Source organism: Armigeres subalbatus, chromosome 1 (assembly GCF_024139115.2).
Source record: "Armigeres subalbatus isolate Guangzhou_Male chromosome 1, GZ_Asu_2, whole genome shotgun sequence".
Taxonomy (NCBI): Eukaryota; Metazoa; Arthropoda; class Insecta; order Diptera; family Culicidae; genus Armigeres; species Armigeres subalbatus.
The window spans coordinates 154,007,090-154,020,830 of NC_085139.1; the positions used below are offsets into that span (position 1 = coordinate 154,007,090).

The following is a 13,741-nucleotide window of genomic DNA, read 5'->3' on the forward strand; positions in this document are numbered from 1 at the left end:
ATCTTTAGATTAGCTTCTTTTAACTTATTTAAAATTTTCATGAGATCCTTTTTATATTCCTCTAAGGAGCTCGAAAAAACAATCACGTCGTCCATGTAGACGAGGCAACATTTTCCTAAGAACTCTCTTAAAATGCAGTCCATCACGCGCTGAAAAGTAGCTGGTGCATTTCTCAGCCCGAATGGCATTCTAGTGAATTCATATTTTCCTGAAGTAACTGAGAATGCTGTTTTCTCTGTGTCTTCGTCGGCTAGTTGGATTTGGTGAAATCCAGATACCAAGTGAATCGTAGAAAAAATAGCATGTTCTGCCCAATTTATCGAGGATGTCGGTAATGTCGGGAATGGGATATTTATCGCTGATGGTTTTCTCGTTTAGCTTTATGCTGTTTTCTCGTTTAGCTTTCGGTAATCTATCACTAAACGGAACTTTTTCTTCCCGGAGGCATCGCTCTTTTTAGGAACGACCCATATCGGTGACGTGTAAGGTGATATTGATTCTTCAATAATACCATCATTCAGCATCTTTTTCACCTGTTCTTGGACCTCAGTTTCGAAAATTTGCGGATATTTATAAGATTTTGTATGTTTTGGTATGCTATCTGTGGTTCTGATGTTGTGTTTTATTTTATGGGTGAACGTTAGTTTTTCTGAATCGGAATAAAGCACTTCTCTATTGGCATCGATTACCATTTTGAGAGCTCTTTTTTCTTCATCATTCATATGGTCGTCTCTGAAACAGAATGTTTGACTGGGACCTATTTTTGGTGTAACTTTCGGTACTTTTTTCAGTCTAAAGCAATCAGTACCTATTTCCATTTCGTTTACATTAAGCTGTAAGTTCGTCTGGGTTTTATGATTTCTTATGTTCCCCGTTCAAGCCGTCAATAAAACGTGTAAACGTCATAAGGCTTATTAATTTATTCACAGCATCGGTAGAGGATTTGTATTCTTTCATATGCCCTGCTGAAGTTTTAATGGCAGTATCAATTGCTTTCACTTTATGGTAGTACTCGCTAAGGTTTAATTTGCCTTGCTTAATGTAAAAGAGGCTTTAGATATGTGAGATGATATCCCGTTTATCACCGAACGAATTGAGCAAAACTTGTTTGATTTCGTCCCATTCCTTAGGATTGCCCGAAGCTATTAAAACTTCTCGAGCGTCACCTATAATTTTTGATCTGACGACCCGCATGATTTGGCGGTATTTCGGGAGATCGTCCTCGTATTGCTCGAAGAGCTCGAGCGTTTGCTCTGTGTCTTCGATCCATGCGAATGTTTCATTTCTGTTTCCAGAAAAAGTGGGGATATTTTTAATCGGATCTGGCGTTGCGAAATAAAAGGCTGGATCATTTGCCTTTCTTTGCAATGCATTTATTGTGTCGATTTAAGAACTCTGATTATCGGTCAGTTTCTTGACCTGTGAAATCAGCTGTTCCTTAGTAATATCGACCGCTTCTGTTTTAGTTTCTGTACACATGGTTGATACGTATGAATGGATTTGTATTTCACTTATAATGAAATCGGAGTGGTTCACTCACTCGCTGTTGTAGGTTGATATGTGTGGTTAAAATAGAATAACCGTAATCGCGAATAAGATATTACTTTACTTGCGTCGCTTTTGGTGTCACTAGCGAATGGAAGTCAAACGGAATGTAAGATATGCGCTCTTCAAAACAGCTGCACTTCAATTACTAGTATTATTATTCACTTATTAGCACTTTTAGCACTATTCACTTTTGTTAGGTAATAAGGAAAGATTTTACTTAAAGGAATATTATTTTCATCCTGGAGCCTAGTTGCAGGTTGGTGAGCGAAGGTGTGTGTTGTGGGCGTTCGAAAATCCAGCAGCTTCCTCAAGTCCTATGATATTCCCTCATGGATGGTTTCCCGGGCAAGCAGTTTTCAACGTTGATGGTCCTCGAACACTTAGCACAAGTTCCGTAGGGTAGCTAATTTTCACTCAACTGTTTAACTTCACTGCACTATTTCCACTTTCCAAGACTGCGCCAGCTAGACCAAGAGTGTGTCGAGCAATAAAAAAATATAAATTTTATTTCACCAAAATTAAATTACACTTCAACGTACAAACTAAGACTGAATTCCTGTCTCACTGTTCTACACTTTTTATTAACTCTAAGCCTATCGTCAGCAGATTCCTCATCGATCGTCGATCCGTAGCCCTCGGCTTGGATACTGCTGCGTTAACAATTGCGTATCGAACGATTTTGCTGTTCTGCCTGGTCAGCGGGTCGAAGTCCGGGTGTGTTGTTGCCATGGATGGTTTGGGCGGCCATCCGGGTGTAACGTATATATGCTTCTTTGGTATATATGTCATGTACTGGAAATTTTATAGCGATTTATTATTCCGCACCATGATAACACGAAAATAACACGATATGAAAGCCAGGTTCGATGAGTTTGAGGTTATGTTTTTAATTTTTAAGGTGTCAGTTCTACCCCCATATAGAGTGTTCAGTTTGCCCCAACAGGTGAACAAATTTAAAAACTGTTGGAAATTTTGTAAAAATCAAGAAAACTTGTCACAAATACATGGCAGAGCACTGTAAATAACAGAATTTTGCTATGAGATGACCAATAATTGAGAAATCATCTTCTGTGGTAAAGTAAAGCTTATTTTATGGGAGGTGAAACTTATAATTTTTAACCATTTGGAAGACATTCTAACTTTTTTGTCAAATTCATGCGCTAAGGAAATAAAACAATGGCTTCTACGCTATAAATTAGTTATTTATGAAAGGATTATAGAGTTCGCTGCATTGAAAGTAGAAAAATGATTGAATTAACAAGAATATTGGGGGTGTCCAATCTGCCCTGGGTGTTCATAATGCCCCCTGGTCCCCTAATTTCAGGAAATTCAATAGTTCATAAGAGTTCACATAAATAGATATTTCAACTATAGGCTAGATAAGTAGAATAATCAACTGCATGTTTAAAAATATTAATTATCTTTAACTGTTTCTTAACACACCTACCCGATAACACAATCACTTTATTTTTGTTGTTGCCTTACCACTGTCTATCGTTCGTTTATCAGTTATTCAGAACTGACAGAGATTGGATGCCAAGTAATGAAACAAAGCTTCGCGTTAAACAAGGTAAACGCAAGGAAAGGTTGGTGCGTCGCAACTCGATGTATTGCGACACTCCCCCCAGTACGCCACTACTGGTCGAGTGGCTTACTATCCTTAGCACCAACATTCAACACTGCAATTTTGGTCGCGGGCCTTTCCAAGAGCCCACTCGCTGTCATTACGGTTACACGGCGAACCTGTCCGTCTTTGGCTGGAATCGCTTTCACCACCGGTCCTCGTGGCCAACAGTTTCTTGGAAGTCTACAATCGGCGATCAGCACCAAATCCCCTTCCTGAATAGGCTTCATGGGTTGAAACCACCTTGTTCTCCGGGTCAGGATAGGAAGATACTCGTTTACCCACTTTTTCCAGAAATTGTCGGCGTACAACTGTGCCATTGTCCATGATTGCTTCAGCACAGATGGTCTGTCATCGAAGACGATCGGGGGGTTAGTACCATTTGCAGTTCCTAACAAAAAATGGTTTGGTGTTAGCGGTGGTTCTGTGTCATTATCCAGTGGTATGTCAGTAAGCGGTCGTGAGTTCAGGATCATTTCAATCTCCATTAGCATAGATCGCAGGATCTCATCTGAAGGTAAGCGGGGAGTGACGAACGCGTTCATGATCTTTTTGACGGATTGGATCAAACGTTCCCAACAACCACCAAAGTGAGGAGTGGCAGGCGGGTTGAAAGTCCACTTGGTATTAGGGCTAGAAAACTCAGCGACACGCTGTAATGCCTCACGTAGCTCTCGGGACGCTCCGATGAAATTCGTTCCTCGGTCGCTGAAAATCTCTAACGGTGCACCTCGTCTTGCGATAAAGTTGCGTAAGGCTAAAATGCAGGAATATGTTGTCAAAGAGTGAGCCCCTGGTTGTCATGCAGGTGAGAAGAACCCCCCCATCTTTTCTCGGTACGCCTTCCAACTAATACTGACACCGGCCCGAAATAATCTATCCCGGTATATGAGAATGGTCGTTGGAATGCTGCCAACCGGACAGGTGGTAAGCTTCCCATTTCTGGAGGCATCGGAATAGCTTGTCTAATCTTGCAATACTGGCAATTCTTGCGCATACGGTCGAACTCTGTACGAATCCGAGGAATGGTAAACTTTAGCCTAATTTGGTTTAAACCCGTATAATGATTTTGATGACGATATACTGCGTGGTGATCTGCAATTATCAAATCGGTTACGTGATTCCGCCTCGGGAGTATGATGGGTCTTTTCGTAGCCTCATCTACCCATTCGCAAGCGCTGATACGTCCACGCATTCTAAAGATAACGTGTTCATCAATGATTAGACTCAACTTGTACAATGGACTGGTTTTGGTAGGATGCGCTCCCATGGATGGGCTCCTGGACTACTGTTACGTAGCAATTGGATTTCGTCTGGGTAGGCTCTTTGCTGAACAAGTCGATAGATGGTGTTTTGAGCTAATTCTAATTCCTCCTTTGTTAGGGGGCCCATGTTGGTAGGTGTCTTCTTGATGCGTTTGCGAAGATTGGCAACGAACCGGTGAACGTACCCTACTGCTCTTAGAAGTCTTTTCCATTTTGAGAAGCGTTCGAAATTTAGAATCCGATAATGAAAGAATACGGACTGATTTCACGGCGACGACTCTTAGCGCGAAACAACGGACACTAATAGGAACATGGAACGTTTTAACCCTAGCCCAGCAGGGTAAATTGGCACAACTTGCCAATGAGGCACGCCGCATGAAGCTTGAGATCCTGGGACTGAGTGAAGTCCGTTGGCCAAACTTTGGAGAACACAGAACGCCGTCGGGACAAATTCTGCTATACTCTGGTTTACGAGGTGAACACGCTCCCCGGCATCGCGGAGTTGGCTTCCTACTAAGCGCTCAGGCACACTCTGCGCTTATGAAGTGGGAACCTATAAGTGAAAGGATAATCGTTGCCAGATTTAGAACACGGGTCCGAAACCTTACTATAATCCAATGTTATGCGCCAAGACAAAGAGAACTTCTACAGTCAACTCAATGCCGTCGTAGATAGAATTCCGAAGGGTGATATCAAGATCTGTTTGGGCGACTTCAATGCGAAGATCGGATCCGACAACTCGAACCATGAGCGCATTATGGGACGCCATGGTCTCGGAGAAATGAGCGAAAACGAAGAGCTGTTCGCAGAATTTTGTGGTAATAACGACATGGTGATCGGGGGATCGCTCTTCCCTCATCGACCGGTTCACAAGGTCACGTGGGTCTCCCGTGACGGCTTTACAGAAAATCAAATCGACCACATGTGCATCAGCCGAAAATGGAAACGGAGCCTTCTTGATGTACGGAATAAACGTAGTGCCGATATCGCGTCTGATCATCACCTCCTCATCGGCGAAATACGCCTGCGCATTGCGCGGATTCGTCGGCAGGAGGAAAGAGTTGGACGACGATTCAACACACGCCGACTGGAAGATGCCACGGTGAAACGGTCCTTCGTTGAAGAACTGGAGACGCGTGCTGCAGATATTCCGGAAGGTGGCAGTGTGGAAGACCAATGGACCGCCATCAAGAATGCCTTCATCGCCACCAGCGAGAACAATCTGGGCGAACTACGCACCCAGAGAAAACAATGGATCACCGATAAGACCTGGACGAAGATAGAGGAGCGAAGAGAAGCCAAAGCCGCGATAGAGCGATTGAAAACCAGAGGAGCCAAAGTCTTAGCCCGTTAACGATACGCGGCTCTTGAGAAGGAAGTAAAACGCTCATGTCGACGGGACAAGCGAGTGTGGGCAGACTCTCTGGCCGACGAAGGAGAGAGAGCCGCCGCAACCGGGGACATTCGCCTCCTCTACGATACCTCACGACGCTTAAGCGGGGCGAAGATGAATGCAACGATGCCTGTGAAAGACGCGAATGATCAGTTATTGACCGACCCAACTGACCAGCTGAAACGCTGGTTTGAGCACTTCGAACAACTTTTTCAAGTGCCAGCCAGGCCATCACCACCTCGGCATGATCTGCCTAGGATCCGACGTATAACACGCGTCAATACCGAAGCTCCATCACTGCTAGAGATTACAACAGCCATCCAATGCATGAAATCGAATAAAGCCCCAGGGATTGACCGCATATCAGCCGAGATGCTCAAAGCTGACCCCATGACATCCGCTCAACTACTGCATCGTTTATTTCGTAATATCTGGGACACCGCAACTTTCCCGGTCGACTGGATGCAAGGTATCTTAGTGAAGGTGCCCAAAAGGGTGACCTGACTGTATGCGATAACTGGCGAGGCATTATGTTGCTGTGTACCGTTCTCAAAGTTCTGTGCAAAATTATCCTAGCCCGGATTCAGGAGAAGATCGATGCGACTCTCCGGCGGCAGCAAGCCGGATTCCGTGCCGGAAGATCCTGTGTGGACCATATTGTCACGCTCCGCATAATTCTGGAGCAGGTCAACGAGTTCCAAGAGTCCCTTTACTTGGTATTCATTGACTACGAAAAAGCTTTCGACCGTCTCAATTACGAGAATATGCGAGGCGCCCTGAGACGCAAGGGGGTTCCTGAGAAAATCATCGGCCTCATCGAAGCACAGTACGAGGCCTTTTCTTGTAGAGTGCTGCACAATGGGGTCCTGTCTGACCCTATCCGGGTCGTAGCTGGTGTGAGGCAAGGATGTATTCTATCACCGTTACTGTTCCTCATCGTAATCGATGAGATTCTGGTAGATGCGATTGACCGTGAACCAAACCGCGGGCTGTTATGGCAGCCTATAACCATGGAGCACCTAAACGACTTCGAATTGGCGGATTGGTTGAAAGCTTCCAATATAGGTAGCTTGGTAGCCAAATGGCGTCAGACGGCGGTACCAAGATCGACATAGGCGCACGGATCAAGAAAGCAAGGGCTGCCTTTGCGAGTTTAAGAAATATCTGGAAAAACAGGCAGATAAGTGAACGCACCAAAATACGAATTTTCAACTCTAACGTGAAATCTGTGCTGTTATTCGCTAGCGAAACATGGTGTGTATCAGTGGAGAACACTCAACGGCTGCAGGTGTTCATTAACAGATGCCTGCGGTATATAATTCGGGCCTGGTGGCCTCACAACTGGATCTCAAACAACGAGCTCCATTGTCGTTGTCACCAGAGGCCGATAGCAACAGAAATTCGGGATCGGAAGTGGGGCTGGGTCGGCCACACTCTACGTAGGGGCGGAAACGAAATCTGTAAACAAGCATTAGACTGGAACCCAGCGGGACATCGCAGCAGAGGCAGACACAGAGGCTCATGGCGGCGAAGCCTCAACAAAGAAATAAAAGAAGTCGACCGAAATCTAACCTTCCCTTCCTCTTCGAATCTAAAGTATGCTACAGCAGCTATCCCGTTCTCGCTAGCGTCACAAAAAATATGCAGCTCAACGTTATTCGTTTGATTGGCGGACGTTTCGATTCGGTAACAGCGGGGAATTTTTACTTGATGGACTCTTGGTAGCACTTCCACCCATGTCATCCATTTTTCTGCTAGCTTCTCATTGATTCCTGTAGTAGAACCTTCAAGTAAATCAGGACATTGGCTATGAGTCCCATTGGATCATATATCGACATCAAGGTCCTCAGAACTTCAGGTTTCGTTGGTATCCTGATTCCAGAGAGCAGCTCCTTATCATTCTTCGGTGATAACTTGAATGTAAAGGTGTCCGCTGTGGTATTCCACCACATTCCGAGCACCTTTTCTGTTGGTATCTCCGCAGCCAAACCCATTTCCTTCTCTGTAATTCTATTCCCCTGCAGATGAGTGACAACGGATCTAGAATTTGATAGCCAGTTACGTATCTCAAAGCCTCTTTCACACTAACTTTTTCTTTTTCGAGCTCGGCAAAATTGGGCACCGCTGTAACTCAGTAAATTTCAAAACTGAACTTCGGCAGAAAATTTCGTTTATTACTGATTCTCAGCAAAATATTTGCTATATCTCAGCAACTGAAACGTCACTTTTACTGAGATTTCGGCAGAAATCATGTTTGCTGAAATTCGGCGGTGCCCACCTCGGGAAAATAAACAAAAAATGCTGAGATCTCGGCGAAAAAAGTTAAGTATGTTGAGAGTGAATGGTTCTTACTTCGCTGGCTAGCTTCACCGCTTCTTCCTCAGTCTCAACACTCGCCAACATGTCGCCAACATAGTGTTCATACTTAACGTACTCAACCGCTCTCGGATACTGGTCACTGAATCTATCAGCATTACGATTTTTCACGTAGTGTGCACAGCTCGGGGAACACGCCGCGCCAAAAGTCATGACCCTAACCACGTACACTTCGGGCTCATCCTCTGGTCTTTCATTGTTCCATAAAATCATCGGGCTCCGCTGATCTTGCTCCTTCATTCGGACCTGGAAGAACATTTCGCGGATGTCTCCCACGACGGCGATGCGGAACTCCCGGAATTTGTAGAGCACGGTGAGCAGCGATACTAGTTGATCAGGTCCCGTCAGAAGCAACGAATTTAGCGAGACACCGTTGACTTTCGCCGCCGCATCAAATACGATTCGTAGCTTCCCAGGTTTGTTCGGGTTTGTGACTGGAAAGATCGGCAGATACCAGTCTTTGGGATGCTTTTCCGCCTTCTCCGTTGCTGAAAGTCGTCGGATATACCCTTTTTCTTCATACTCGGACATCTTCGCACGCATCGCTGTAGCTAAATTAGGTTCTCGCTTCAACCGCTTTTGAAGACAAGCAAATCGCTTCAGAGCCATTTCTCTATTGTCAGGCAGCTGTACTTGAGCAAACCGCCACAGCAAACCGGTCTCGTAACGGTTTCCGATTAATCGTGTTTCGGATGACAATATTTCTATCGCCCGTTCCTCATCTTTCGATAATAGAGTTTTTGTAGACCCTGAGATGCCTAAGGATTCGATTGAGAAGTACTTCTTAAAGGCAGCGTCCAAGTCAATTGCTTCTTCCTTGGCGCACGGGCAGATATGAAAACTATGGTGGCCACTATAACCGGAATAAGTTGTGCCCGATGCTATCGCACAGGGTCCGTAAACGATCCAACCCAACCGAGTCTTGGACACGACCGGTTCGTTTTCACCTCCTTCAACGCTCTTCAAAGCATGGCCCAAACGGCAATTATTCATGCCTATCATTATTTTGGGAGAAACACTGCCATAGGATTCCAGAGGCAACCCTTCAAGATGATTGTACCTGGCCTTCATTTTGGAGATTGACATCGATTGCTCCGGAAGAGAGAGATCCCGAACTGAGTGAACTTCCGGTAATTCGAATACTTCACTGGCTTCATTTGTACCGGAAATTTTCAGAGATAGTACAACTGACTCGTTCTCCTCCCGTTGTTGACCGCCTGTCCAATCAAGGCATAGTGGATACGGTGTTCCTTTAAGACCTAGCTCTTTCAACAGACTGTGCTCTATCAATGTTGCGGACAATCCATCGTTCAGAAAGGCGTATGTTTTTACTTGCTTCCCCTTTCCGTATATTGTTACTGGCACGTACCGGAACAACACTCTAGTCGTCGCCTTCAAGTGTGTGTTGCAGCTCTGTATTGTCGGATTTTCGTTCGTCGAACTAGTAGATACTTCATTGGTGGACTTGCTATAACGATTGCTATCATGCAGCAAGCTATTGACATGTATGGACAGCCATTCTTCCCACAGGACGATTTCATTTGACAGGCTCCAAAATGCTTTCGTATACACTTTCTGCATAACTTCTGCTCCTTTACTCCATCGAGATGAAACGTTCAATTCAAGGAATTTGGGACACTTCTCAATGCTACCGCATTGACCTAAGCAGACCAAGCAAACTCTTGGAGTAGTAGCCATATGATTTCTTACAGGGGCTCCAATGTCGACATCGCTTTCCGTGTGAACATTGATGAAATTTTCATCTTTTTTCCCTCGTTTTTCCAGCTTTAAAGCGCTGATTGATGGCATTGTAACAATGCTAGCCGCCTCGACCAATTTCTCTAGCCAATCTCCAAATTCCGAAAGCGTCGCTCTGTTCAGATTCTGACGGTGGTACGCCCAATTTAACCTAATGGGCGGGGGCAATTTTTCCGTCAGTTCTTGGAGCAATGCCACGTTGCACATGTATTTGTTCAAGTTGCACAGACGTTTTGCACAGCAATTCCAAAGTCCACTAGTGTGTGCAGTTTGTCAGCCTTCGGTGGTGGCATTTCTCTAATTTTGTTCACCAGCGAATGAAAGATAATTTCTGGCCTTCCGAAAAGAGTTCGCAATGTTCCTATAACTCCTGGTAAGTTCATCGGATGCAATAGACGACATCACACCGCTTCCATGGCCTTGCCCTTCAGGCTTCGTTGAAGGCGTAGCATATTTTCTTCTTCGCAGATTCTTGTAGAATTCTCATAACTTGCAATAAGTAGTGGCCATTCCTCTGGATCCCCGGAAAATGTGGGCAGCTCCTTTGCGACCGCTTGACGGGCTGAAATTTGGCTTTGACTTAATGAAGCTGCGCCGAAGAATCCGCTATTATTCGGTTGAAACGCTGTCAGGATTCGGTTTGGTAATTCCGGCTACACCTTCGTCAAATATCGCATGCCGCTGTAGAAGTTGATTCCGTTCTTCCAAATGCCTTTTTTTCCAAGGCTTGTTTCTCTTCCAACAGTTTCAGCTCCTGGGCTAGAACGTCACTGCCTTGACCAATATCGTGCACAGTAACTTGTGGTGGTGGGTTACCCGTCGAACTTGCTGTCGGTCCAATTCTAAGCGTCCATTTGTAATGGTTGATTCCCGAAAGCACTTGACGTAAGAACACTTTCCACCCGTCGTGGTTGATTGTCAGTGAAACTCATCGATAATCCTTGCATCGATGTTTTCGGGTGCTGATTATCAGTCGAGCTCGCCGTCGATCCGCTGCTACCAAGCATTTTTTGCACCGGCTGATTGCCAGTCAAACTCGCCGCTAATCCGCTACCGCTTACACTGGATAACTGTTGCCGCTGCTCCAACTGCTCTAGTACACGCCTCTCAGTATCTTTGATCTCCTGGTCATGTCTTTTCTGTTGATCCCTGAGTTCCTTCAGACGCTGGTCATCTCGTTCTTTCAAGAGCTGCTCAAAGTCCTTCAGCTTTTTCTGCATCACCGCCAACTGCTTTTGTAGATGATCCTCCCGATTATGCTCCGTTTGCTTGATAACGCCCAATTTTGATATCGTACCTCCTGTAGCGACCGGTGTAGATGTGCCGGTTGGGATGTTAGACGCTGCAACTCCAATCCCGATCCTGAACACTTGCATCCACACTCACACACGCGAAATGGAACCATTGTCCACAGGTATCACAAGCAACCATACGACTGTCGTCTGGTCGTTTACATATGACACAGCTTACTCCCTGCGGTGGGTGGTTCGAAGGAGACGTTCCCCGCCTCTGACCGTCGTTTTTCTTTGACATACTGACTGACCTCGCGATTAACTAAGCCTCCGATCAATTAAACGGATTTTATAATGTTGCGCTAGCAATCGGACAAACGAGATATATTCCGGTTTTGTAACTCAATTTATTGGAATGAGAGAGAGAGTTATAAAATCCCTGTTGGGAAATACAAATTAGTATTACTTAAATTAAGATTTCTACTCGGGATCGAATCAAGAATATCTTGTTCTTATGATATCACTAACATGGTTATTACTCACGTTTAGTTCTCTCTTACTGCTTTGAGACCGTGCTAGTCACAAACGAACCGTACTATTTTTGCCTTTCCGTACTATCTTCGTACTAGGTATTTTACTGTAAATGTGGTTTTCTTAGGTCAAGTTTTATCAAATTAACAATAATTTTACCTTTCGTTGTAGTAATTTCAGGAAATTCAATAGTTTATAAGTGTTAACATAAATAGATATTTCAACTATAGGCTAGATAAGTAGAATAATCAATTGCATGTTTAGAAATATTAATTATCTTTAACTGCTTCTTAACACACCTACCCGATAACACAATCACTTTATTTTTGTTGTTGCCTTACCACTGTCTATCGTTCGTTTATCAGTTATTCAGAACTGACACAGATTGGATGCCAAGTAATGAAACAAAGCTTCGCGTTCAACAAGGTAAACGCAAGGAAAGGTTGGTGCGTCGCAACTCGATGTATTGCGAGATTGTACCCAGAAGCTCGCGGTACGGTTCCTTGGTTGATTCACCATCTCGCGAAGCACGCAGGCTCTTATCCATAGGCGTCTTGGTAGGGTTACAATCACCAATACTGTAGCGCTCCAACAGTTTTTCGATGTTCGCTTCCTGGCAAAGGCGTACTCCAGCTTCATATCCAAGAAACGATTGACTTCTCCGCAGTCTGTCATGGAAAACGTTGAACTTAATGCTTTCTTCAGTTTCTCTATCGTTTCCAGCTTTTTCTCAGCTATTAGCAAATCGTCCACATAGAGTATGATGTAGACATCATCTCCTGGTTGTATACGTACATCGAGACAGTAATCATGTTGTGATCGCTGGAATCCCAAATTCAATAGACGGTTGTTGAACTTTTTGTTCCAGCACTTTGGAGATTGCTTCAATCCATACAGTGATTTGAACAAACGGCACACTGTATTGGGAGGAGCTGCGACTCCATCCGGAATCACCATGTATAATTCTTCTTTCAGCTCTCCATGCAGGAATGCTGTCTTGACGTCCATTTGATGGAAGTGGAATCTTTACTGAACACCAGCTGCGAGTACAGTCCTGATAGTGGCAAGTCTTGCAACTGGATCAAACGTTTCCTTGTAGTCAATGTTATTGTAGCCTTGTAGCCTTCTGCAAAAATCGTTTAACGACCAGCCTTGCTTTATACTTCGCTGTATTTCCGGTCGCATCGTCTTTCAGCCGGAACACCCATTTCGTTATCAGAGGTTTCACTCCCATAGGACAGCCTGAAAATCGCCAGACCTTGTTCTCCTCCATACAACGTAATTCATCTCGTATGGCTGCCATCCATTTGGTCCGGCCAGGTCGTTCGGTTAGCTCATCATATGAATCGGGTACATCTGCGGATATCAATTCACCAGAAACAGCTCTATAATCGATAAAGTAATCGTATAACTTCCCGGGGAGCCTGCGCTCCCGTCCGCTATTCCTCGACAACAATTTACTGGGAATTTCGTGTCTTTCTGTGGGCGAAGGGAGCGCATTTTCTGGTTTATCAACATCATCAACTAACTCTTCATTTTAACTGATTTCAGATTCATTTTGGGCTTGATCATCCTGGGGGGCTAATTCATCGTGTGCGTTCTCGTTTTCGAAGCTTGGCTGGTTGTATTCCCCCTCTTGCTCGTGGGAAAGATGAACAGTCAAAGGCACATCATCTTCCTGCTTCATCTTATCGTAGGGGAAGCTTGATTCATCGAACTTGACGTGACGAGCAATTGTAACTTTTCGAGTCACCGGGTCCAACACACGGTATCCATTGGGAGCATACTCAACCATTATCATCTCTTTACGTGGCATCTAACTTACGTCTTTTCTGCTTCGGGATCCAAACGAAACTCGTACTGCCGAACACACGAATTTTCTCCAGATCCGGTGTACGACCGAACCACATCTCAGCAGGGGTGACAACAGAAGGCAGCGCGCTTGTTGGACTTCGGTTCATCAAGTAAACGCACGCCAGAGCTGCTTCTGACCACAAACGCTTCGGCGCCTTCG

At 44.8% G+C, this 13,741-nt stretch overlaps 2 protein-coding genes across 2 annotated transcripts in view; one reads left to right on the plus strand and one right to left on the minus strand.

Annotated features, from left to right (window-relative positions):
• LOC134205317 (synapsin) overlaps positions 1-13,741 on the plus strand; it is a 278,521-nt gene that overhangs the window by 3,491 nt on the left and 261,289 nt on the right. The window lies entirely within an intron of this gene.
• Positions 8,153-10,171, minus strand: LOC134206642 (uncharacterized). The gene has a single exon (XM_062682371.1). The coding sequence runs from the start codon at positions 10,169-10,171 to the stop codon at positions 8,153-8,155; it is 2,019 nt and encodes a 672-aa protein (XP_062538355.1).